At 43.4% G+C, this 25,037-nt stretch overlaps 1 protein-coding gene across 1 annotated transcript in view; it reads right to left on the reverse strand.

The window, feature by feature from the left end:
• Window positions 1–25,037, reverse strand: part of LOC126336488 (latrophilin Cirl-like) — a 254,196-nt gene that overhangs the window by 60,298 nt on the left and 168,861 nt on the right. The window contains exon 11 of the mRNA XM_050000231.1: window positions 2,190–2,418. Coding sequence (XP_049856188.1) covers window positions 2,190–2,418 — 229 coding nt within the window. The remainder of the gene's footprint in view (window positions 1–2,189; window positions 2,419–25,037) is intronic.

Genomic DNA, 25,037 nt, shown 5'->3' on the forward strand with positions numbered 1-25,037 from the left:
TACTTTATCCTCTGCTGCCTTCACTACTTCATCCCTCAGAGCTACCCATTCTTCTTCTACTGTATTTCTTTCCCTTATTCCTGTCAATTGTTCCCTTATGCTCTCCCTGAAACTCTGTACACCCTCTGGTTCTTTCAGTTTATCCAGGTCCCATCTCCTTAATTTCCCACATTTTTGCAGTTTCTTCAGTTTTAATCTACAGGTCATAACCAATAGATTGTGGTCAGAGTCCACATCTGCCCCTGGAAATGTCTTACAACTTAAAACGTGGTTCCTAAATCTCTGTCTTACCATTATATAATCTATCTGATACCTTTTAGTATCTCCAGTGTTCTTCCACGTATACAACCTTCTTTCATGATTCTTAAACCAAGTGTTACCTATGACTAAGTTGTGCTCTGTACAAAATTCTACTAGGCGGCTTCCTCTTTCATTTCTTAGCCCCAATCCATATTCACCTACTATGTTTCCTTCCCTCCCTTTTCCTACACTCGAATTCTAGTCACCCATTACTATTAAATTTTCGTCTCCCTTCACTATCTGAATAACTTCTTTTATTTCATCGTACATTTCTTCAATTTCTTCGTCATCTGCAGAGCTAGTTGGCATATAAACTTGTACTACTGTAGTAGGTGTGGGCTTCGTATCTATCTTGGCCACAATAATGCGTTCACTATGCTGTTTGTAGTAGCTTACCCGCATTCCTATTTTCCTATTCATTATTAAACCTACTCCTGCATTACCCCTATTTGATTTTGTGTTTATAACCCTGTAATCACCTAACCAGAAGTCTTGTTCCTCCTGCCACCGAACTTCACTAATTCCCACTATATCTAATTTTAACCTATCCATTTCCCTTTTTAAATTTTCTAACCTACCTGCCCGATTAAGGGATCTGACATTCCACGCTCCGATCCGTAGAACGCCAGTTTTCTTTCTCCTGATAACGACATCCTCCTGAGTAGTCCCCGCCCGGAGATCCGAATGGGGGACTATTTTACCTCCGGAATATTTTACCCAAGAGGATGCCGTCATCATTTAATCATACAGTAAAGCTGCATGTCCTCGGGAAAAATTACGGCTGTAGTTTCCCCTTGCTTTCAGCCGTTCGCAGTACCAGCACAGCAACGCCGTTTTGGTTAATGTTGCAAGGCCAGATCAGTCAATCATCCAGACTGTTGCCCCTGCAACTACTGAAAAGGCTGCTGCCCCTCTTCAGGAACCACACGTTTGTCTGGCCTCTCAACAGATACCCCTCCATTGTGGTTGCACCTACGGTACGGCCATCTGTATCGCTGAGGCACGCAAGCCTCCCCACCAACGGCAAGGTCCATGGTTCATGGGGGTTACTCATACTGACCTCAAAACCATGAATCCACCATTGGAAATAGTGAATTATTTTTCGATTAGTATTAGTTTTGTAGCCTTTTATTCACAATGTGCCCTCTTTGTAATATACCGTTGTAATCTTGCCAGGACCAGAACTAACCTAAATCTGTTGACTCAAGGATCGAAACGTGGCTGCACGATCCGTTACAGCCATGTGGATAAGATGCCTGTCATCTCAACTGCTAGTGATACGAGGCCGTTGCGATCCAGCACGGCGTTCCGTATTACCCTCCTGAACCCACCGATTCCATATTCCGCCAACAGTATTGGTTTTGTAACCTTTTATTCGCAATGTGCCCTCTTTGTAATATAATCTCGACCAACGCGAGCAGCAATGCCGCGATACGATAAACAGCAATCGCGATAGGTTACTATTCGACCTTTATCAAAGTCGGAAACGTGATGGTACGTATTTCTTCTCCTTAAACGAGGCATCACAACAACGTTTCACCAGGCAACGCCGGTCAACTGCTGTTTGTGTATGAGAAATCGGTTGGAAACTTTGCTCATGTCAGCACGTTGTAGGTGTCGCCACCGGTGTCAACCTTGTGTGAATGCTCTGAGAAGTTAATCATTTGCATATTACAGCATCTTCTTCCTGTCGGTTAAATTTCGCGTCTGTAGCACGTCATCTTCGTGGTGTAGCAATTTTAATGGTCAGTAGTGTAATTCCCATCATGCGTCACAGCCAACCGTGCAGTTTGAAGGTTCTAACGCAAACCATTCAGATGTTATGACGATTTTATTTAATATAGTTCAATAATTGTCACCCTCTATCAATCGTGCGCGGTTGCAGGTACCTGAGCGCCGATGATGGTGCCGAGTCTAAGAAGCTGCAGCACGGCGGCCGCCGTAGTCCAGGCGGCGGCGGCGAGCACCGCGTAGTGCAGCGCCACGCCCAGCCAGCGGCACGAGTCTGGGTCCTGAGGACGCCACAGCCACGACGGCCGAAACGCGTCGACGGCGGCCAGCGCCAGCAGCAGGTCCCGCACCGCCACCGCGCTGCCCAGCTGTAGCAGCACGCGCGTCCTGCAGCCGGACACAGTAAAGTTACACCCAGACTTACCATCTGTCACTCGCCCCCACACTCGAACTTCCATTACGCATGTCGTGAATACGACATACATACGAACTGAAAAGCAACTGAAAGATTTGAATACAAGTAAATCCCCAGGTCTGGATGTAGTCCTAGTTCCATTTAACAAAGAGTACTCTATGGCATTGGCCCCTTGCTTAGCTTGTATTTATTGTGAATCTCTCACACAGCACAAAGTCCCAAGCGACTGGCAAAAAGCGCAGGTGACTGCAGTACACAAGAAAGGTAAAATCACGACCCGCAAAATTGCAGACCAATATCCCTGACTTCTGTTTGCTGCAGAATCCTTCAACATATTCTCAGTTTGAATACGATAAACTTTCTTGAGAATAACAAGCTTATGTCCACGAATCAGCATGGTTTTAGAAAGCATTGCTCGTGCGAAACTCAGCTTGCTCTTCTCTCACGTGATATACTGAGACAATACCATAGAAGGAAAGTTGCTACTCACCATATATCAGAGATGCTGAGTCGCAATAGGCAAAATAAAAAGATTCACACAATTAAAGCTTTCGGCCATTAAGGCCTGTATCAGCAGTAGACACACACACACACACACACACACACACACACACACACACAAACACAACTTGCACACACATCTGCAGTCTCAGAGAGCTGATATCACACCGCGAACAGCAGCACCAGTGCGTGACGGGAGTGGCGATTGGGTGGGTGTAAAGAGGAGGCTGGGGTGGGGAGGGGGAGGGACAATGTGATGGGAGTGGCGGACAGTCAAGTGTTGCAGTTTAGACAGAAATAAAAGACTGGGTGTGGTGGTGAAATGACAGCTGTGTAGTGCTGGAATGGGAACAGGGTAGGGGGGGGGGGGGTGGATGGGTGAGGACAGTGACTAACGAAGGTTCAGGCCAGGAGGATTATGGGAAAGTAGGATGTATTGCAGAGAAAGTTCCCACCTGTGCAATTCAGAAAAGCTGGTGTTGGTGGGAAGGATCCATATGGCACAGGTTGTGAAGCAGTCATTAAGATCAGGGTGGTCCACACCCAGTCTTTTATTTTCTCTCCTTTCTGCTACTTACCCCCCTCCCCCCACAGCACCTTCTCTCCTGCCCTCCGTCTAAACTGCAACACTTGACTGTCCGCCACTCCCATCATATTATCCCTCCCCCTCCCCACCCCAGCCTCCTCCTTACCTCCACCCACTCGCCACTCCCATCATGCAATGGTGCTGCTGTTCACAGTGTTGCCTCAGCTGTCTGAGACTGCAGATATGTGTGCAGGTTGCGTTTATGTGAGTGTGTGTGTGTGTGTGTGTGTGTGTGTGTGTGTGTGTGTGCGTGTGTGTGTGTGCGTATGTGTGTATGTGTGTATACTTCTGACAAAGGCCTTAATGGCCGAAAGCTTTAATTGTGTGAGTCTTTTTACTGTGCCTATCGCGACTCAGCAGCTCCGCTATACGGTGAGTAGCAACTTTCCTTCTCTGGCATTGTTATATTCCATCCTGGATTTTCCATTGTTTGATGATATACTGAGAACTATGGATGAAGGGCTACAGGCAAATTCCATATTTCTAGATTCCCCAAAAGCACTTGACACGGTGCCCCATTGCACGCTGTTAACGAAGGTACGATCATATGGAATAGGTTCACAGATATGTGATTGGCTCGAAGACTTCTTAAATAATAGAAACCATTATGTTGTCCTCAGTGGTGATTGTTCATCAGAGACAAGGGTATCGTCAGGAGGGCCCCAGCGAAAATTAATAGGACTGCTGTCGTACTCTACAAACATAACTGAATTAGCGAATACGATGAGCAATAATGTGTGGTTGTTTGCTGATTATGCCTTGGGGTACGGTAAGGTTCCAAAGTTGAATGACTATAGGAAGATACAAGGCGACTTGGACAAAATTTACAGTTGGTGAGATGAACGGCAACTAGCCCTAAGTGTGGAAAAAGTAAGTTAAAGTGGATGAGTAGGAAGGAGAAGCCTGTACTGTTAGGATACAGTATTACTATTGTCCTGCTTGACACAGTCATGTCGTTTAAATATCTGGGGGTAGCGTTGCAAAGCGATATGAGATGAGACGAGCCTGTGAAGACTGTGGTAGGGAAGGCAAATGGTCGACTTCGGTTTATAGGGAAATATTAGGTGAAAGTGGTTAACTTGTGAAGGAGCCGGCATATAGGACGCTGGTGCGACTTATTCTTGAGTACTACTTGAGTGTTTCGGATCAGTAACAGGTCGGACTGAAGGAAGACGTGAGCAATTGAGAGGCGGGCGGCTAGACTTTTTACCGGTAGGTTCGATCAACACGTAAGTGTTACGGAGATGCATCGAGAACTCGAAAGGAAATCACTGAAGGAAAGGCAACGATTCTCTGGCGCCAACACGCATCGAGCGTAAGGACCACGAAGATACGATACGAGAAATGAGGGCTCATTCGGAGGCGTTTCTCCCTCGCTCTATTTGATGGTGTAACAGCATTGGCGGCCGAAGACTTCCGGCGTAAGAAGTCAGCCTCATTCTGCCAACGGCCTTGTCTAAGAGGGCGGAGGAGCGGGTAGAGGTTCAGGGCACTCTCTTGTCCTAGGGGCGGGAAATTGCCCCTAAAGGCGGAAGAATCAGCAATGATCAACGACATGAGGATGCAGAAGGCAATGGAAACCACTGCATTAAAGACACGTAACGTGTATCCGCAGGGCATGTGGCCTGTAGTTGAAGAAGTGTCATGATGATCTCTCCATTGGCAAAAGATTCCGGAATAGTCCCCCATTCGGATCTCCGGGAGGGGACTGCCAAGGGGGAGGACACCATGAGAAAAAGATAGAGTAATCAACGAAAGGATAATGTTCTACGAGTTGGGGCGTGGAATGTCAGAAGCTTGAACGTGGTAGGGAAACTAGAAAATCTGAAAAGGGAAATGCAAAGGCTCAATCTAGATATAGTATGGGTCAGTGAAGTGAAGTGGAAGGAAGACAAGGATTTCTGGACAGTTGAGTATCGGGTAATATCAACAGCAGCAGAAAATGGCATAACAGGTGTAGGATTCGTTATGAATAGGAAAATAGGGCAGAGGGTGTGTTACCGTGGACAGTTCAGTGACCGGGTTGTTCTAATCAGAATCGACAGCAGACCAACACAAACAACAATAGTTCAGGTATACATGCCGACGTCGCAAGCTGAAAGATGAACAGATAGAGAAAGTGTATGAGGATATTGAAAGGGTAATGCAGTATGTAAAGGGGGACGAAAATCTAAAAGTCATGGGCGACTGGAATGCAGTTGTAGGGGAAGGAGTAGAAGAAAATGTTACAGGAGAGTATGGGCTTGTGACAAGGAATGAAAGAGGAGAAAGACTAATTGAGTTCTGTAACAAGTTTCAGCTAGTAATAGCGAATACCCTGTTCAAGAATCACAAGAGGAGGAGGTAGACTTGGAAAAGGGCGGGAGATACGGGAAGATTTCAATTAGATTACATCATGGTCAGACAGAGATTCCGAAATCAGGTACTGGATTGTAAGGCGTACCCAGGAGCAGATATAGACTCAGATCACAATATAATAGTGATGAAGAGTAGGCTGAAGTTCAAGACATTAGTCAGGAAGAATCAATACGCTAAGAAGTGGGATACGGAAGTTCTAAGGAATGACGAGATACGTTTGAAGTTCTCTAACGCTATAGATACAGCAATAAGGAATAGCGCAGTAGGCAACACAGTTGAAGAGGAATGGACATCTCTAAAAAGGGCCATCACAGAAGTTGGGAAGGAAACCATAGGTACAAAGAAGGTAGTTGCGAAGAAACCATGGGTAACAGAAGAAATACTTCAGTTGTTTGATGAAAGGAGGAAGTACAAACATGTTCCAGGAAAATCAGAAATACAGAAATACAAGTCGCTGAGCAATGAAATAAATAGGAAGTCCAGGGAAGCTAAGACGAAATGGCTCCAGGAAAAATGTGAAGACATCGAAAAAGATATGATTGTCGGAAGGACAGACTCAGCATACAGAAAAGTCAAAACAACCTTTGGTGGCATTAAAAGCAACGGTGGTAACATTAAGAGAGCAACGAGAATTTCACTGTTAAATGCAGAGGAGAGAGCTGATAGGTGGAAAGAATACATTGAAAGCCTCTATGAGGGTGAAGATTTGTCTGATGTGATAGAAGAAGAAACAGGAGTCGATTGAGAAGAGATAGGGGATCCAGTATTAGAATCGGAATTTAAAAGAGCTTTGGAGGACTTACGGTCAAATAAGGCAGAAGGGATAGATAACATTCCATCATAATTTCTAAAATCATTAGGGGAAGTGGCAACAAAACGACTATTCACGTTGGTGTGTAGAATGTATGAGTCTGGCGGCATACCATCTGACTTTCTGAAAAGCATCATCCACACAATTCCGAAGACGGCAAGAGCCGACAAGTGCGAGAGTTATCGCACAATCAGCTTAACAGCTCATGCATCGAAGCTGCTTACAAGAATAATATACTGAAGAATGGAAAAGAAAACTTAGAATGCGCTAGGTGGAGATCAGTTTGGCTTTAGGAAAAGTAAAGGCACGAGAGAGGCAATTCTGACGTTACGGCTAATAATGGAAGCAAGGCTAAAGGAAAATCAAGACACGTTCATAGGATTTGTCGACCTGGAAAAAGCGTTCGACAATATAAAATGGTGCAAGCTGTTCGAGATACTGAAAAAAGTAGGGGTAAGCTATAGGGAGAAACGGGTCATATACAATATGTACAACAACCAAGAGGGAATAATAAGAGTGGACGATCAAGAACGAAGTGCTCGTATTAAGAAGGGTGTAAGACAAGGCTGTAGCCTTTCGCCCCTATTCTTCAATCTGTACATCGAGGAAGCAATGATGGAAATAAAAGAAAGGTTCAGGAGTGGAATTAAAATACAAGGTGAAAGGATATCAATGATACGATTCGCTGATGACATTCTTATTCTGAGCGAAAGTGAAGAAGAATTAAATGATCTGCTGAACGGAATGAACAGTCTAATGAGTACACAGTATGGTTTGAGAGTAAATCGGAGAAAGACGAAGGTAATGAGAAGTAGTAGAAATGAGAACAGCGAGAAACTTAACATCAGGATTGATGGTCACGAAGTCAATGAGGTTAAGGAATTCTGCTACCTAGGCAGTAAAATAACCAATGACGGACGGAGCAAGGAGGAAATCGAAAGCAGACTCGCTATGGCAAAAAAGGCATTTCTGGCCAAGAGAAGTCTACTAATATCAAATACCGGCCTTAATTTGAGGAAGAAATTTCTGAGGATGTACGACTGGAGTACAGCATTGTATGGTAGTGAAACATGACTGTGGGAAAACCGGAACAGAAGAGAATCGAAGCATTTGAGATGTGGTGCTGTAGACGAATGTTCAAAATTAGGTGGACTGATAAGGTAAGGAACGAGAAGGTTCTACGCAGAATTGGAGAGGAAAGGAATATGTGGAAAACACTGATAAGGAGAAGGGACAGGATGATAGGACATCTGCTAAGACATGAGGGAATGACTTCCATGGTACTAGAGGGAGCTGTAGAGGGCAAAAACTGTAGAGGAAGACAGAGATTGGAATACGTCAAGCAAATAAAAAAAAAAAAAGAGGAGAAATGACAAGTATATCCCGCCACCCACCTTACGGTGGCTTTCGGAGTATCTATGTAGATGCTGATGTAAATGAGTTTAATTACTAGTAACATTATCAATAAAGATTGCTGTAGTCGTCGTTAAAATGGCGTCGGATAAAAATATTTGGACCGAGATACATTGGTTATCTCTATACACATGGTGAATCACTTATAATTGGCACCGCAGATATTGCGCAAATAGAAAGTGCTATTGAAGTGCGGTTTTCAAATAATTCAGATGGAGCTGAACACTATGGGACTTAACATCTGAGGTCATCAGTCCCCTACACTTAGAACTACTTGAACCTAACTAACCTAAGGACATCACACACATCCATGCCCGAGGCAGGATTCGGACCTGCGACCGTAGCAGCAGCGCGGTTCCAGACGGAAGTGCCTAAAACCGCTCGGCCATAACGCCTGGCTGAAGTGCGGTTTTCACTGAATAGATTAGTTGTTAGGGGCTCGTATTGTTGGTCGGTAAACAGATTTTAATAGTACTTAGAAAGTATATGTTTGTACTAGCATGCAGTTTTTAAAATGGAACAATGCTTATTGACGTTAACAAACTAAAAGATGGTAATTATAATGTCAGTGATGTTTGTTGCAGGGTTCCAGTACGAGTCGTTTACGAGATATCGTATTTTGAAAAGTTTCCTTACCGACACTTATTTTTGCCAGTCAACCGGCGTTGTTGCTAGGTACGATGTTGTTAATTATGCTTGCAGTGTGCTTGTGTGCTCCTTGAGTGCGCTGCGACTTGCCAGTCAGTTACTGTGTGATGGTCCAAGCAGTAGGTCACGAGTGGAAGAGGGGATTTACCAATGCAGAAAAAGCCGACGTACTCATGGTGTATGGATCGTATAGGAAGGATGCAGTTCGTTCTTGTAAGGTGTATGTGACAAGATATCCCATGGCAAGATAACCCACTAGATGTCAAGCATCTCGGCAACCATTTATTAACTTCTTCGATCAGTTACGTACAAGTGGTAGTGTAACACCTAGACAGCATAACAGAAGGAAACAAGTGACGACAGAAGAGTGGGAAATTAATGTTTTAACAATATTCTAAGAAATGTAAAAAGCCTCTTTATAATAAGTGTCCCAAACCATTTGAAAAAAATTGTGTCGAACAGGAAACGCTCTTCACTCTTACTGTTACAACTTCATGTGTAAATTATAATGCTTTGCGAAAATGGTATTATTATTATTATTATTATTATTATTATTAATTAGCCAGTCTGCTTTTGAGTATGAAAGAAAACACGAGAAGAAGGTTCAATATACATATTATGCATTTAAATACTTTTGAAATGAATTTTTTGGTCTTTAACAATTTATATCTATTCGAACCAACTTTTAAATAAAATACTTTCAACATATTCCTTGCAACTGGCGTAAGGATAAAAATTAAAAATGTGGTTAGTGGGATCCATGCGCTCTTATTATGGACGAGTTTTTGACGATTCCTGTTAAAGATTAAAAGGATAACGTCTCATTTCATTAGCTGTTCCTATAATTTGGAGGGAATCCATGAAGCACACAACAGACTGTTACTATTGGTGACAAAGACAGAGTCACGGCTGGTTTAAGGCCCAAGAGACACAAGCCGGCACTTGGAGCGCCAAGTTAAGCGCGACAACTGTAAGTTTCTATACAGAACGTGTCATAATTAACAGCGGCCGCTTGGGCTGAGAGGAGCGCTAGAGGCTGCCATGTGCAAGATATTTATACAGTCCGCATGGCAATTTGTAGCGAAAACTGACACAAACGAAAGTGTGCGGGGGAAAAGAGGGCAGAATGTGATGAATTGGGGGGGGGGGGGGGGGGGGGAGAAAGGGGAGGGGGGCGGAAGTCACCAAATGAGAAGTCGCTTGTGTGGAAAAATGCTCTCGAAGCGAACCTGGATAGAAGCAACTCAAAAACAAGGAGAATTGTGCAATACACTCATTTATCATCTGCTATAAGGGCTGCATATCACAGTGAAAAATTGTCAGTTCCTTTAGAATGTGACGATGAGTGAATGTTAATGCAGTCATGAACACTCAGAAGACAGTGAAGGAGAGATGGACGCCGGCCCTGCATTTCGAGGCCGCTGAGGATCAAATGAGTAACAATTTTTGTCTCAAGGAAATCTCAGGTATCTTCTGGTTGACCTAAATTTGTCGAAACAACAGGCGGCTCTATTAGCTTTGCGATTAAAAGGGAGGAATCTTCTTTTTCGGGCTACGAGAGCGATTGTTTTTCGTGATCGCCATGTTTTTTTCCTTCTGCATATTTCTCCTTGGAAGCTGGAATAGATTTTTTGTAATAATGAAGAAATGGCCAAGATTTCTCTGTAAATGGGCTAGCCCTCGTTCATAGATTACAACAAACAAAATATGAAAACAGTACTTCTCTACAATCTTAAGAAATTTTCTTCTGTTCCGGTTAATTGTGCAGTTAAACTGGAGTAAAAATATGATAAATTTAAACTGCTACTCTCACATATCTAGTGTGAGGAATACAAACAACTTTTATGAGGAAGTTTCAAGATAACTGCAATTCTTCTCGGCAAACATGCTTTCCATGCGGGTGGAACAACAAGGACGAGGAAAACCGCTATTATGGTGGGGAAATGGTCTGCTCGGAATGAACGGCTGTCTAGACAGAATAATTTGTTGAACACTCCAGAAATATGCATCTTACTCCGCCGAAATTAAATTTCTCTCGTCAAAAAGTTTATGAAAGACAAGGACAAAAAACTCGTGTGGAAGCATGTACATGCAAGAGAAGTTTCTAAGGTTCAGAGGTTCAGTGAGTTAAAATTAAAGGAACGAATATTTTATATTAACAGAATCTTCCGTCGGTTCTTGGTAGAACAACATTATAATAATAAATGAAAAGCACCAGTTTGCTTTTGTTCTAGAATATTATTTTTATTGCTAAGCAGTTTTCGGCTTACAAGGCCATCTTTAGACATTTACTATTATCACCAAAGAAGTTAAATGTTAGCAGACAACATTGGAAGAGAAGAAACACATCTAGAGTGAAGTAGAAACATACAGTGAGTAACATCTTTGCAATGAAATAGTAAAAACTGGAAAGTACGTAAATAACAATGGAGTTGACAGGTAAACCTTTAGCATCAAATAGGAATAGCATGCCTACATAACAGTTTCTATTAATACACAAAACTAATAAAATAAGATAAAATTAGTACTAGACAAGGCTGCATCAAGAGGTATGAAACATGGAGAGTGTTACGCGACCAATTAAAAAAGAAGAGACCGTTGTCAATGTAAATACAGAATACACGAGGAACTTAAGCAATATCAATAACATAAACAGAAATTAGTAAATTCAGGAAAATTGAGGTGTTTGAGAGAACCTACAGTTTGAGTGTGTGGTGGTACTGCATTTTAACATTAACATTATAATCAAAGCAGTGGCTGTATACCAGTTTACATTAAATAAACAAGCAAAGTAACATATGAACAGTATTTTATGAGACAACTACAAGGGGTGTTAAACATGGTCAGTAATACAAGTTCAAGTTAAAAGCAAACCCTTAACTAATGAAACTACAGCATATGTGGAATACAAAGACAACTGCAACAAATAAAACAACTTAATGACTACAGGAAAATGGGAATACACTGCTGGAAATTGAAATAAGAACACCGTGAATTCATTGTCCCAGGAAGGGGAAACTTTATTGACACATTCCTGGGGTCAGATACATCGCATGATCACACTGACAGAACCACAGGCACATAGACACAGGCAACAGAGCATGCACAATGACGGCACTAGTACAGTGTATATCCACCTTTCGCAGCAATGCAGGCTGCTATTCTCCCATGGAGACGATCGTAGAGATGCTGGATGTAGTCCTGTGGAACGGCTTGCCATGCCATTTCCACCTGGCGCCTCAGTTGGACCAGAGTTCGTGCTGGACGTGCAGACCGCGTGAGACGACGCTTCATCCAGTCCCAAACATGCTCAATGGGGGACAGATCCGGAGATCTTGCTGACCAGGGTAGTTGACTTACACCTTCTAGAACACGTTGGGTGGCACGGGATACATGCGGACGTGCATTGTCCTGTTGGAACAGCAAGTTTCCTTGCCGGTCTAGGAATGGTAGAACGATGGGTTCGATGACGGTTTGGATGTACCGTGCACTATTCAGTGTCCCCTCGACGATCACCAGAGGTGTACGGCCAGTGTAGGAGATCGCTCCCCACACCATGATGCCGGGTGTTGGCCCTATGTGCCTCGGTCGTATTCAGTCCTGATTGTGGCGCTCACCTGCACGGCGCCAAACACGCATACGACCATCATTGGCACCAAGGCAGAAGCGACTCTCATCGCTGAAGACGACACGTCTCCATTCGTCCCTCCATTCACGCCTGTCGCGACACCACTGGAGGCGGGCTGCACGATGTTGGGGCGTGAGCGGAAGACGGCCTAACGGTGTGCGGGACCGTAGCCCAGCTTCATGGAGACGGTTGCGAATGGTCCTCGCCGATACCCCAGGAGCAACAGTGTCCCTAATTTGCTGGGAAGTGGCGGTGCGGTCTCCTACGGCACTGCGTAGGATCCTACGGTCTTGGCGTGCATCCGTGCGTCGCTGCGGTCCGGTGCCAGGTCGACGGGCACGTGCACCTTCCGCCGACCACTGGCGACAACATCGATGTACTGTGGAGACCTCACGCCCCACGTGTTGAGCAATTCGGCGGCACGTCCACCCGGCCTCCCGCATGCCCATTATACGCCCTCGCTCAAAGTCCGTCAACTGCACATACGGTTCACGTCCACGCTGTCGCGGCATGCTACCAGTGTTAAAGACTGCGATGGAGCTCCGTATGCCACGGCAAACTGGCTGACACTGACGGCGGCGGTGCACAAATGCTGCGCAGCTAGCGCCATTCGACGGCCAACACCGCGGTTCCTGGTGTGTCCGCTGTGCCGTGCGTGTGATCATTGCTTGTACAGCTCTCTCGCAGTGTCCGGAGCAAGTATGGTGGGTCTGACACACCGGTGTCAATGTGTTCTTTTTTCCATTTCCAGGAGTGTATGTAGGAAGAGAGAGTGTGGGAAGTAATGAACAACAAAGATGTTTATATGAAGTTTACGAGAGGGCAAGTGTTGAGTTGTGTCTGGTCATTTAGGATGAGAGCCGGACTGTGAGCAAGATGTTTGTTAATACCCAGGGCTTCCAGCACGTTGAGTTTATGGCCTTTGTTTGCTAAGTGAAGTACACGGGACACTGGCTGGTAGTTGTGACCCTCACTCAGTACATGCTCAGCAAATGCACAGTCTGACTACCGGTGGTCTTTACAAAGCAACGCTCCCAAGGCAAAGTATCGGAATATTTATTTTTCAGTATAGTTCTTTTCTGTTATTTAGTTTCTCGTTAACGTTTGATCCGTTCTTTTGTGCACTGACAGATTATTTTGCTGTTTGCATTTATAAGTCTTGTGGCTAGAGAGAGTCGTTTTTACTAGATTCACATAATACGAGTATATAGCCTGCCGTAGGCATTTGCAAAAATCAATTACTTCATGAAAACTGATACTAGTAGAGAAATTATGAAATTAGATTTAGATTTAGGGACGAGTTATATTCCAGAGAACATTGAATGTTGTTCTTTTAAATGAAAAACTTAGTCTACAAATGTAATCGATGGTAAATATTTCGATCATCTTATGAAAGAATCAATAGGCCGCCGTTACAGTTTTCGTCGACCCCGATTCCTATATGAAGATTTAAACCGGCAGCTTTAACAATCATGCCCTTCAGTTATTATAATTTGAAGCGTAAAAAAATATTTTTCTAACTGACACAAATAAAATGGTGGATTTAGAGTACAGCAAAATATAGTGAGGAAATGTCTCTCTCTATAAACGCTTTCAATCGTGCTGTCACGTAGGCAGTAAAGATGCTTCTGACAGCCAAGAAAAATATTAAGAGTGTGAGGTGAAGTTGTAGGAAGAGGGGTCAGTAGGAAAGGCGTAGGAGGCGGAATTGTGGACAGGGTGGAGCAAGGGTTCGACTATTGTACATCGCTTGCAATTAAAATTGATACACCAAGAAGAAGAATATATTATGCAGATAAGGTGTACTAAGAAGAATAGATAACTGTAGTTGCAGGTGTACAGAGTGCGACATATAGTACACCGATCTGCCAGCTCTGCACCTGCAACGGTTCTAAGCGCTCAGGACACCGAGTCGAACTGAGCTTGGATGATACATACAGATACGTCATTCCGTTCTATTTGAACCCTTTGAAGCAGTCCATCAATAGGAGAGGTGTGCCAGTATCTTGGTAACACATGACCAGATATTTTCGATGTGTGTGAGACCTGTGAAACACACTGGGTAGTGCAATAGCCGACCACCCTCTTTATCGAGGTACTGTATGTCAGGACAACACGGCAAACGTGTGCCCTTGCTTTATTTTGTTGAAAGATAACGTCCCGGAGATTTCGAAGTTATGGTGCAGCAAATCCCCTTAGTGTAATAGCTGCTACCTAGTTACCAGCTATGGGAACCAGAGATGATGGTGTTGTGTATCCAACTGCACCACTTTAGTTACTGGACTCGAATGGCGATGACGAATGTAATCTGGCAACATTCGTTGTTCTCGAGACCTCCACAGACGGAAACGACCATTGTCACGCTCAGGACTTTAGCAAAGACGTGAAGATGCAGTATTTCTTGATGTCCAAAAAGCCTTGGACTTAGTACCACAAAATTGTCAAAAGTACGATCATATGGGGTGCCAAGTGAAATTTGTGACTGGATTCAGGACTTCTTGCTGGGGGGGACGCAGCATGTTATCTTGGATGGAGAGTCATCGTCAGATGTAAAAGTAACTTCGGGTGTGCCCCAGGGAAGTGTGCTGGGACCCTTGCTGTTCATGTCCTATACTAATGATCTTGCAGACAACATTGATAGTAAAATCAGGCTTTTGCAGATGATGCCGTTATCTATAGTGAAGTTCTATCTGAAAGAAGCCGCACACATGTTCAGTCACGTACTGATAAGATTTCAAAGTGGTGCAAAGAGTGGAAATTTGCTTTAAAAGTTCAGAAATGTGGAACTATGCACTTCACAAAACAAAGAAACCTAATATCCTATGACTATAATATCAATGAATCAATGTTGGAATCGGCCAACTCATACAAATACCTGGGTGTAACACTTTTGTCGGGATGTAAAATGGAATGATCAAATAGGCGCAGTCACGCGTAAAGCAGGCGGTAGACTTCGGTTCATTAGTAGAATACTGGGGAAGTTCAGTCAGTCTTACACATCACTCCTGCAACCGGTTCTAGAATATTGCTCAAGTGTGTGAGATCTGTACCAAATAGGACTAACAGAGAATATTGAACGTATAGATAGGAGGTCAGTACGAATGGTCACAGGTTTGTTTGATGCGTGGGAGAGTGTCACAGAGATACTGAAGGAACTCAAGTGCAAAGCTCCTGAAGACAGACGTAAATTATCCGAGAATGTCTATTAACAAACTTTCAAGAAGTGGTTTTTTAATGATGAGTCTATGGATATACTACAACCCCTACGTATCGCTCACATAGGGATCGTGAGAGTAAGTTTAGAAAAATTACTACACGCACATAGCCGGCCGCTGTGGCCGAGCGGTTCTACGCGCTTCAGTCTGGAACCGCGTCGCAGGTTCGAATCCTGCCTCGGGCATGGATGTGTTTGATGTTCTTAGGTTTAAGTAGTTCTAAGTTCTACGGGACTGATGACCTCAGAAGTTAAGTGCGAAAAGCCAGCCACTACGTGAACGACCTCTGCAAAGTTTACGCATGCTCTTCTTCACTGCTCCAATCTATGGCGCGCAGCGCATGCGTAATGTGATACTACATAGCGCTCTCTGTCGGAAAGGGCACTCACGGAGTTTAAATTCAGATATCAGCATTAATAGAATTAAATGTCACTTGATATGTTAAAGATTACGAAATGTTTTCTTTTTGAAGAATTTAAAGAAGTCACCGGGTACCACGTGTTATCCAGTTGAAAGCCGCCACCACGATTAATAGGACCTTGCGCTAAACGTATTTTCACCGATTCCTTAATAATAGAAACCCAAAGGGATCTCGTCTCTCGTGGCAGAGTAATCCACAGACTGTCCTGTAGAGATGGAATGTTCCGGTTTGGATGACTTACTGGGCAGCGAAAAGCGATTATAGCGATTCATGTTCAAAGTGTCTTCCAGGCACTGTGGCACTTCCTCTGACCAACCCATTCTTTGCTACACTGACAAGGTATTCTGTAGTTTCAAGACACAACAAGTTCCCAGTGCACCAACGTTCGGTGGAAGCCCATGGTTTGTGATGGATGGTGGCAGCTAGACGCCTGCAAATATAGGTCTGTGTGTGTGGGCTTGCGCTTTCCGTCTGACCAAGACGTCCAGAAATGGCAGACAGCCGTCCTTTTCCACTTCTATCGTAAATCTGATATTACATCGAATGTTGGTGCACCGGACACATACCTAAACCAAATCCTGCAAAATAAAATATTATCAGAATCAAATTAGAATCAAAATAATAAGTTTCTTCGTAAACCACTAAAGACGATTGAAACATTAGCTGAAACGTGTTTGATTAATATGCAAATCTAAAAGATAAAGAGCGTTACAGAATTCCACTCTCCACTCTCTGGCGTCGAGGAAGGATCAATAGAGTCGAAGACATTCTCTGACAGGGTGTAGATCACATGAGCGGAATGTGAGCTGTCGGACAGATTTCATTCATAGGAGTGAGAATGAATATATCTCCTTACTCTAATAGCTGGAGGAAGCACAGTGAATACAGCTACAGGCATGTCGTTAGGATCTGAAGGCTTTCGATTTGGGTGAGAATGGATTTCCCATGGACATTCCAGTTGTTGTGAAAGTAGTCCTTTGTGCTTTGAAAATGGATGTTAAGTGTTGGGTTGGACGATCCGAATAAGATTGATATTATGAGCAGAGATGCAATCAACGAAGTTCAAAGAAATAGTTTGACACCTGAGATAGTTGCCTTCGAGTCGGTTGTGTTCATGCAGGGGGGAAATATCGCATTCAAGTGTGTCAGTAAACAGACGTCACCATGCAAATTCTGCAGGGGAATGGATGTAGATGTTAACGTCTGAGGCAGAGGAGAACTGTAAAAAATGTAAGGTGATAGATAAGTATTGTGGTGAGATTGCAAAAATATTTGATTAAATATGACTCCTTGGATTTATTTTGGGATAGGATACACATGAAGAAAGATTTGTCGTACTCAGGAGAATGAATATTGTGAAAGTGTAAGTTATGTTGTTGTCGCACAGTTAAATGACTGGACTAAGGTAAGTGGGCCTTGAGGTACTCTAATTGGATAAAAACTAAGTGAACTTGGTTTCGGGAGTAGGATGATGAAGTCATTTACTGAAAGCTAATGGTATGTGATTCGAAATGGGGAGATGCTTGAAAGGCGGATACTTTAGAGAATCGTTGTGGTGAATCTGATTATATCTTTGGCAGTGAGAGGAGGGCCTAAGGAGTCGTTGGACTGAAGGAAGTGTCAGTGGGATGGATAAGGATTATGATATTAAATTTATGGTGTGGAAAGGTTTGCCTTTACATTTTTGGAAATAGAACAGGTGGTATGCTTCACATGTATTAGGAGAGACAGGACCTTGCAAAATCAACATTTACGGTGAGCTATTAAACCTATGGTTCGCGTGACAGCCCAAATACCCGTAGCTCAAAGGTGTATACTAAACAATTCAGCACACACGATTTTCCAAGTGAGCAGCAGAAGTACCCTGCGGTCAACTCCTGTCTTCTCATCTCGTGGAACCGGGTGTACTGACGGTGGTCTCGTCTTCCCAACACAATACGCCTTTCTTTCCACGGCCAGTTAGGTATGAATGTTGAACTGTCTTGTTACCATGAAACCATTTGGGAAAATAACATCTACACGCACCCTCACAGGTTTAAAAGTTAAACATAAGTGCTGTGTCGTTCGTCTATTATGTCACCCAGCAGATGACTAAAAGATAGACAACCGAAATAATAGTTCAAAAGTTGGACTTGTGACGGCTGCATCAGGAAATCTAATAGATTGTTCGTTAGATTGAAAAGTACCGAGACTGTACTTGCCGTAGAAGTTACAAGCCTGAAATTCGAAAGGGAAAGAAGCATAAATTCAAAGGCTTTTCTCAGAAGTGTAGACTCGTATTTCCAAATTAAAGGTATTGCTGGTGTTAAAAATATATGGTTGCGGAGCAAGTATTAGACTACGCAGAAGTAGCACGACTTGAGAGGTCTTGTTATGAAAAATTCATAAGTTTCTAGCAACTATTGGGACTTTACCGCACAAACGGATTTCAAGATGCAGATTCTTAGCGTACGATACAACGACAACGTGTGCTGGAAACTTAGCCATTCTCGATGACTACTCGGTTGGACGGATGTTAGACAATGAGCGCTGTGGTGCAATGCAGACAAAATTCTCTCAATCGCGCTCAGCGAGCATAATCGCAGAGAGAAAAGGGGGAATTCCCAGAGGTGATACGGTGATTCCATGCGGTTGACGAAGCGCGCAGAGGAAGCGTTATCAGTCTGTAGGGTCCGCGTGATAATGAAGCGAGGCCACAACATTGCGGCAGAACGCCTAGCGATTGCAGAGACATCTAAGGAGAGCAGGCGCTTCCGGAGTAGATTTCCGGAGCGAAATGATTACGTGCAGTGCCGACCAGTGAACGCCATATATGTGCAAAGCGCTGTGTGACGGGTAATGAAAGAGTAACTGATTGGCCTGCAATGAAATTTCCTATGGCAGAGAAAAATAATGGGAAAATCGCGCAATCTACTGGGTAATGAGTGAACGACGTGGATGCCACTCGGTAGTGGGCCAGCCGACACGTCCTGAACGTTCGTTACTGGTGGACTGACGGACGAGGGAGCTGTCGGCGACGACGTCTATGAACCCGTCCGATATGTCGAGACAAATGTTTCGTGTCGCTGTATACGTGGTGAAGTTGATTGTATAAAAACACTTCCGTATAATGATACAGGATCGAAAGTGAGGGTCAACCAACACCTTAGGGAACTAGAAACCTGAAAGAAATTTCTGTTACTGGAGTCACACTAGTTCCGGTATTTGGTGAAAAGAAGAAAATCGAGAGGAAAGTGCTTGTGGAAGTAACAGCTTTGAGACTGTGGTATTCCTAAACTATGGTTTGACACTCATGTGATGCCGGCCGGAGTGGCTACCGCTACGGTCGCAGGTTCGAATCCTCCCTCGGGCATGGATGTGTGTGATTAGGTTAGTTAGGTTTAAGTAGTTCCAAGTTATAGGGGACTGATGACCTCAGAAGTTAAGTCCCATAGTGCTCGGGGCCGTTTGAACCAACTCATGTGATAATCAGCAGCGACGTGTTGGCGGAACGATGCACCATAACTGATTGACAGCAAAGACAGTGAGGTATTTATTTAGTTGATCGGATGTGATTATTTATCAAATGAAGACAGAAGTCTGTGAAAGAGTCCGCGATCATGTTATGGCACTTTGTTATGAAAAATTGGGTGGTATTACGCTGACGAAAGCCACAACTTAAGCTCTGTTAATGTAGGACATGTAAATCATGGGGATAATAAGCGAAAAACTGTAGGATGCCAACGAGAGGGAAAGTTTAACTTAAAGGCTAGACAGTTTAGCCGAAGCGACTAGTACGAATGATTTGGAGGACGAAAAACGGAGACTCAGAAGGCGCCTCCACAGAAACAAGAAGGTGATAAACACATTAGAGAGGGTTGTCAAGGAAGAGGAGGATGACTCGCACAAGGTTTTTGAGAAATGATTTTATTGAAGCGTATCTCGTTAAACTAGATGCCTTCTACACCAATGATGAAGTAGTAGACACGAACGCCAATTAACAAGGTAATTTAGCAGCAGTGCAAACTAATGACAACAAACCCACAGATACGAAAACTAAAAGCCTGTGTGATAGGGGTACAAGAATGCATATGGGACGAATTAAGCGTAGCGGAACGCAAATATAACGAAAAAACGGACAATAGATTGGACATTATAAGCCACTGAAGAGAAGCAATTCAAGTAAAAGTCTCGTCGTCAGCATCGAAAGAATGCTACAAAAAAAAGCATGTTATCTCAGAAGGTGGACTTTTTAACGTCTAAATGGAGACGAAAGATAACAGATAGGAATTAATCACGTTCTTTGCGTTGTAATGTAAACGCGTGTTAAGTTGTAAGTAGTGATAACAAGAGTTTTGGTAGTATCTCAGGAAGGTCCCCTTTATAGATTATCAACTGAATTTTGAAAAAAGGGTATTCTTTAATATCTACAAGGTGTATAACTTTGCTTCCGCCGTTTTTTCCCCAACAGTTGAGGCTTTAATGAAACAAATTGGTCACACGTGTATCTATCATTCAAAGTATTTCCCATCACTGACCACTACTTTCTCCCATCTTCCGGGCAGTGTACGAATCCCGCGTCGAAAAAATTGTTTATCTTTTGAAGCGATCCAAGAATCGATCCAATTTGTGACTTCTTCATGAGATCGAAGTGTTGGTCAGCCAGGGCATGCGCCATTGATCTAAACAGGAGATAGTCAGAGGGAGCAATGCGTTTCCAAGTACGTTTTGACCTCTTTTGCAACGTGGGGTTGAGCGTTGTTGTGCTGCAAAATCACTTTATCGTACCTCTCGCTGTACTGCGGCCGTTTGTCTTTTAATGCTCTGCACAAACGCATTAATTGCGTTCGATAACGAGCACCTGTGATTGTTTCACTTGGTTATAACACCTCATAGTACGAGACGCCGAGCTGGTCCCACCAAATGCAGAGCCGTGAATATTCGGTTTGGCCGTCGACGTGGAAGCATGGCCGGGATATTCCCATGATTTATTGCGTTTAGGGCTATCGAACGAACCTATTTTTCGTCCCCGGTCACAATGAGATGCAGAAATCCCTTCCATTTTTGCCTCTGAAGCAACTGTTCACAAACATTCAAACTCTGTTCAATGTCTGGGAGCCAAATTCCTTCTTTCTGTATCATGCCCATAGTCTTGAGACGTTTTGAAATGGCTTGCTGTTTCACTCCCACTAATCGTGCCAATTCTTCTTGAGTTTGAAGCGAGTCTTCACTCAGCTATGTCTCCAATTCTGCAACATCTAAAACATTCTCTCTTCCACCACCATGCCGGTCTACGAATTTAAAATCACCGTTCTTGAAGCGTTGAAACCACTCACGACACGTCCTTTCACTAATAGCGTCCTTACCATACGTACTCGAGAGCATTCGATGAGACTCAGCCGCTGTTTTCTTCATATTGAAACAAAACAGTAACATCTTCCGCAAATAACAAGAATTAGGCTCGTAAACTGACATTTTCAATCAAGATCACCTTTATGATGCAGACACAAATCGACTAATGTTTGAATGAGGTTATGTCGACCGAGGTCCAAGCTATAGTCTGTCTGTAAACTGAAGAGCGAGCAGCGCTTTTGGTGGGGGAAGTGTCCTTTCCCGGAAGAACCCTGCCACTGGCCTACAGGGCAACCCAAAATCAGTTGCCCGTTACCTATCACCTATCTAGCGGTGTAGTTTGGCGTGCCGTGATATACGTCGTTTCTGTTCGTGGGATCTTAGTTGTTAATGTCAGTCAGTTGACTTTGAGTACTCACTGATATACTTCAGTATCCGGAAGTGATGGATAATCGCCCTGCATTGCAAGAAAATGTGCAGAATACGAAGGAGATATTTGCGCAGAACGAGCGTTTGATCGTCTCTAACGTAATTACAGCTTGTGTTAAGGAGGCTACATAAATAGAGCTGTTGGCTAATATTACCAGTCCCAATCAAAGGGCTGCAGTTTATGCAAACGTCAGCCTCGCCAAAATAGGACGCATAAGGAAGGAACGTGAAAACAAGGTTCATGGTTTACTGGAATCGCCGCGAAGAAAAACTACTAATTTAGGTAGGAAACCCATCGTTATAGACAGTTTCACAAAATCGGTCATTCGACGAACGATGGAGGACTTTTACATAAACCAAAAAATAATGCCCACATTTTCGTAGCAGAAAGATGTTTTACACAAGACATTGCGTGAATTAGGATTTACTTGGAAACGAAGACAATGACAAAAAAAGCAGTGCAAATCGAACTAATACAATACAAGTAATTAAAGATTTCTGATTAATTTTTAAACACTCTTCGTGTTGCAATAATTGTTAAGTTTTAATGCAGCCCTTCAAAGAAAACTTCTACCTTTTAGTAGAAACACAAAGTAAGAACAAGCCTTAAATTCTACAGACTGATTGCACTATATCTGGTTCGTCTTACGAATAGAGGAACATACATTCATATGAATAGGCATTCGGTTCTATGTTTGTAGTAGAATCCTGACTTCCGTTCTAATGTTAATATTATTTACTCTATAATGTTTCGAAGAAGCTATCGTCTTTTGTTTTCCTTATACTCTTAACGCATTTGTCTAAAAATAAACGCAGACAGGACCTATCTGTACACGGCGTCGCCACAGATTTAAAGCGCTGACCGCGGCAGGGACTGTACTACGTTGTGGAACAGCCTGTAGAAGCGCCTTGTGACGTAGCAGGGTAGGCAGAGAGGGGACTCGCGCGCTCGCTCTTCAGTTTACCGACAGACTATAACTGCCTGACGTCTGCGATCTTTTTCTTTCGACCGCTACTTAACGTGTCGCCACCGATCGGCAAACGGCGGAAGCAAAGTTGTGCACCTTTTAATATAACTTTCAGTGAAGCAAGTCTTTTCTGAAGGTATTTGTCTGGCGTGTGGGCTTGTACGGAAGTGAAACGTTGACGATAGACAAGAAGAGAATAGAAGCTTTTGAAACGCGGTGGTAGAGAAAAATGCTGAAGATTAGATGGGTAGACTGAGTACGTAACGAGGAGGTACTGAAGCAAATCCAGGTAAAATGAAATTTATGGCGCAACTTGACTAAAATAAGTCATCGATCTTTAGGACACATCCTAAGGTAGGAAAGAATTGTCAGTTTGGCTGTGGAAAGAAATGTGGGGATTAAAAACTATAGGAGGAAACCAAGAGATGAATAGAGTAGGCAGGTTCAAATGGTTGCAGGCTGCAGTAATTATTCGGAGATGAAGAGACCTGCACGGGTTAAGTAGCATCTGGAGATGCATCACACCAGTCTTCGAACTAAGACTACAACAACACGATGAATGCCTCCACACGGTAATGGGGGAGGAGAGAGAGAGTAACATTTACGTGTGCGTTGATTTTAATTTGGTAACGAACGGAAAAGGTGAAAGGTATGAGATTGTATGTATGCAACTATTTAGCGACAAGACTTTGTCTGTTGCTTTGTCAAGCTTTGCTTGATGCATTTCTGTGAATCTGGTCATTTCCGTTGTGTAGGTGTCTGTGTGTGAGTGTGAGTACGAGTGTGTGTGTGTGTGTGTGTGTGTGTGTGTCTGTGTGTGTGTGTGATGTATCTTGCAGAGTGAACTTGCGTTACAGCCCGTGTACGTCTTTCAAGTGAAGTTCCGTTTGAATTAAGGAATACGAGGAAGGGAGGACTCAAAAAAATGGTTCAAATGGCTCTGAGCACAATGGGACTTAACATAGGAGGTTATCAGCCCTCTAGACTTAGAACTACTTATACCTAACTAACCTAAGGACATCACACACATCCATGCCAGAGTCAAGATTCGAACCTGCGACCCTAGCAGCAGCGCGGTTCCGGACTGACGCGCCTAGAAACGCTTGGCCACCGCGGCGGCAGGGAGGATTCACCGATATAACTTTCTTTTCAGATAACCTGTTTGTTTAACAATATATAACCACATTTTTTTACAAAATGATAAAATTTGCAAATGAATAATCTTTTGCAAGGGAAATCAAAACAACAAAAGATATTACAGTAATTTACAAGACGGCCGGACCTGTAGCCCACCCGTTATCGGGTGAAACAGCGGCGTTTTTTACCGTGCAGGACACAGTCTCTCCTATGAAACGCACTTCTGCAACACATACAAATTGTATAAGCACCGTTGACGACAAGAGTGATTCAATTACTCAAAACAGATGACGTAACTTTTAATTTGAAAGCTATCGAAAGGTTCGGGTTTAAGATGCGTACCTGAGCTTAAAGGTTAAAAGGATTAGGAAACAATATATCAATGATAAGCCTTACTTCAAAGCAACCAACGTCTTACTTTCAATCGGCAACCCAGGTGTGATTGGATCCCAAGCCGTCCGCCGTACGTGGTAGCCGTGCGGTCTCAGCGCCTTGCCACGATTCGCGCAGCTCCCCCCATCGGAGGTTCAAGTCCTCCCTCGGGCATGGGTGTGTGTGTTATCCTTAGTGTAAGTTAGTTTAAGTTACATTGAGAGTGTGTAAGCATAAGGATCGATGACCTCAGCAGTTTGGTCCCATGAACTTACCACAAATTTCCAATTATTCCAACCCGCCCTTTCAACAGTCTTATTTTGAGTAAAGCCTGGTGACAGTTGGCTGTTAATATTTTCAGAGTTAATCCGATTGTCAGTTATTAAGACCGCTCTGAAGGAACGACTTAAAACATTACATGTGAACACTTATTACAAGACAACTCAAGCGGCGGAACCACACGATCCAGCTAAAATACTCCAATAATGACCCGATCTTTCAAACACAGCAACGCACAGCTTAGTACAACAGGTTGTTCAGATTACAACTAAAGACTTAGAAATGTAATTATATGCAAAGAACTGAACCGGTTAACATCTAAATCTAACCACAAAGCCCCTGTTTTGTTTAACTGCAACCTGTGCCTTAGTACAATTGTTCCGGCTGTATTTATGACCAGAAGCTGATTCATTAGAACATTAATGATCGGGTATAAACCAAAAAGGAAAGGCAATATAATAGCGGAACAAATTTTCAAACGACAACTAGTGTCT

Source organism: Schistocerca gregaria, chromosome 2 (genome assembly GCF_023897955.1).
Source record: "Schistocerca gregaria isolate iqSchGreg1 chromosome 2, iqSchGreg1.2, whole genome shotgun sequence".
Taxonomy (NCBI): domain Eukaryota; kingdom Metazoa; phylum Arthropoda; class Insecta; order Orthoptera; family Acrididae; genus Schistocerca; species Schistocerca gregaria.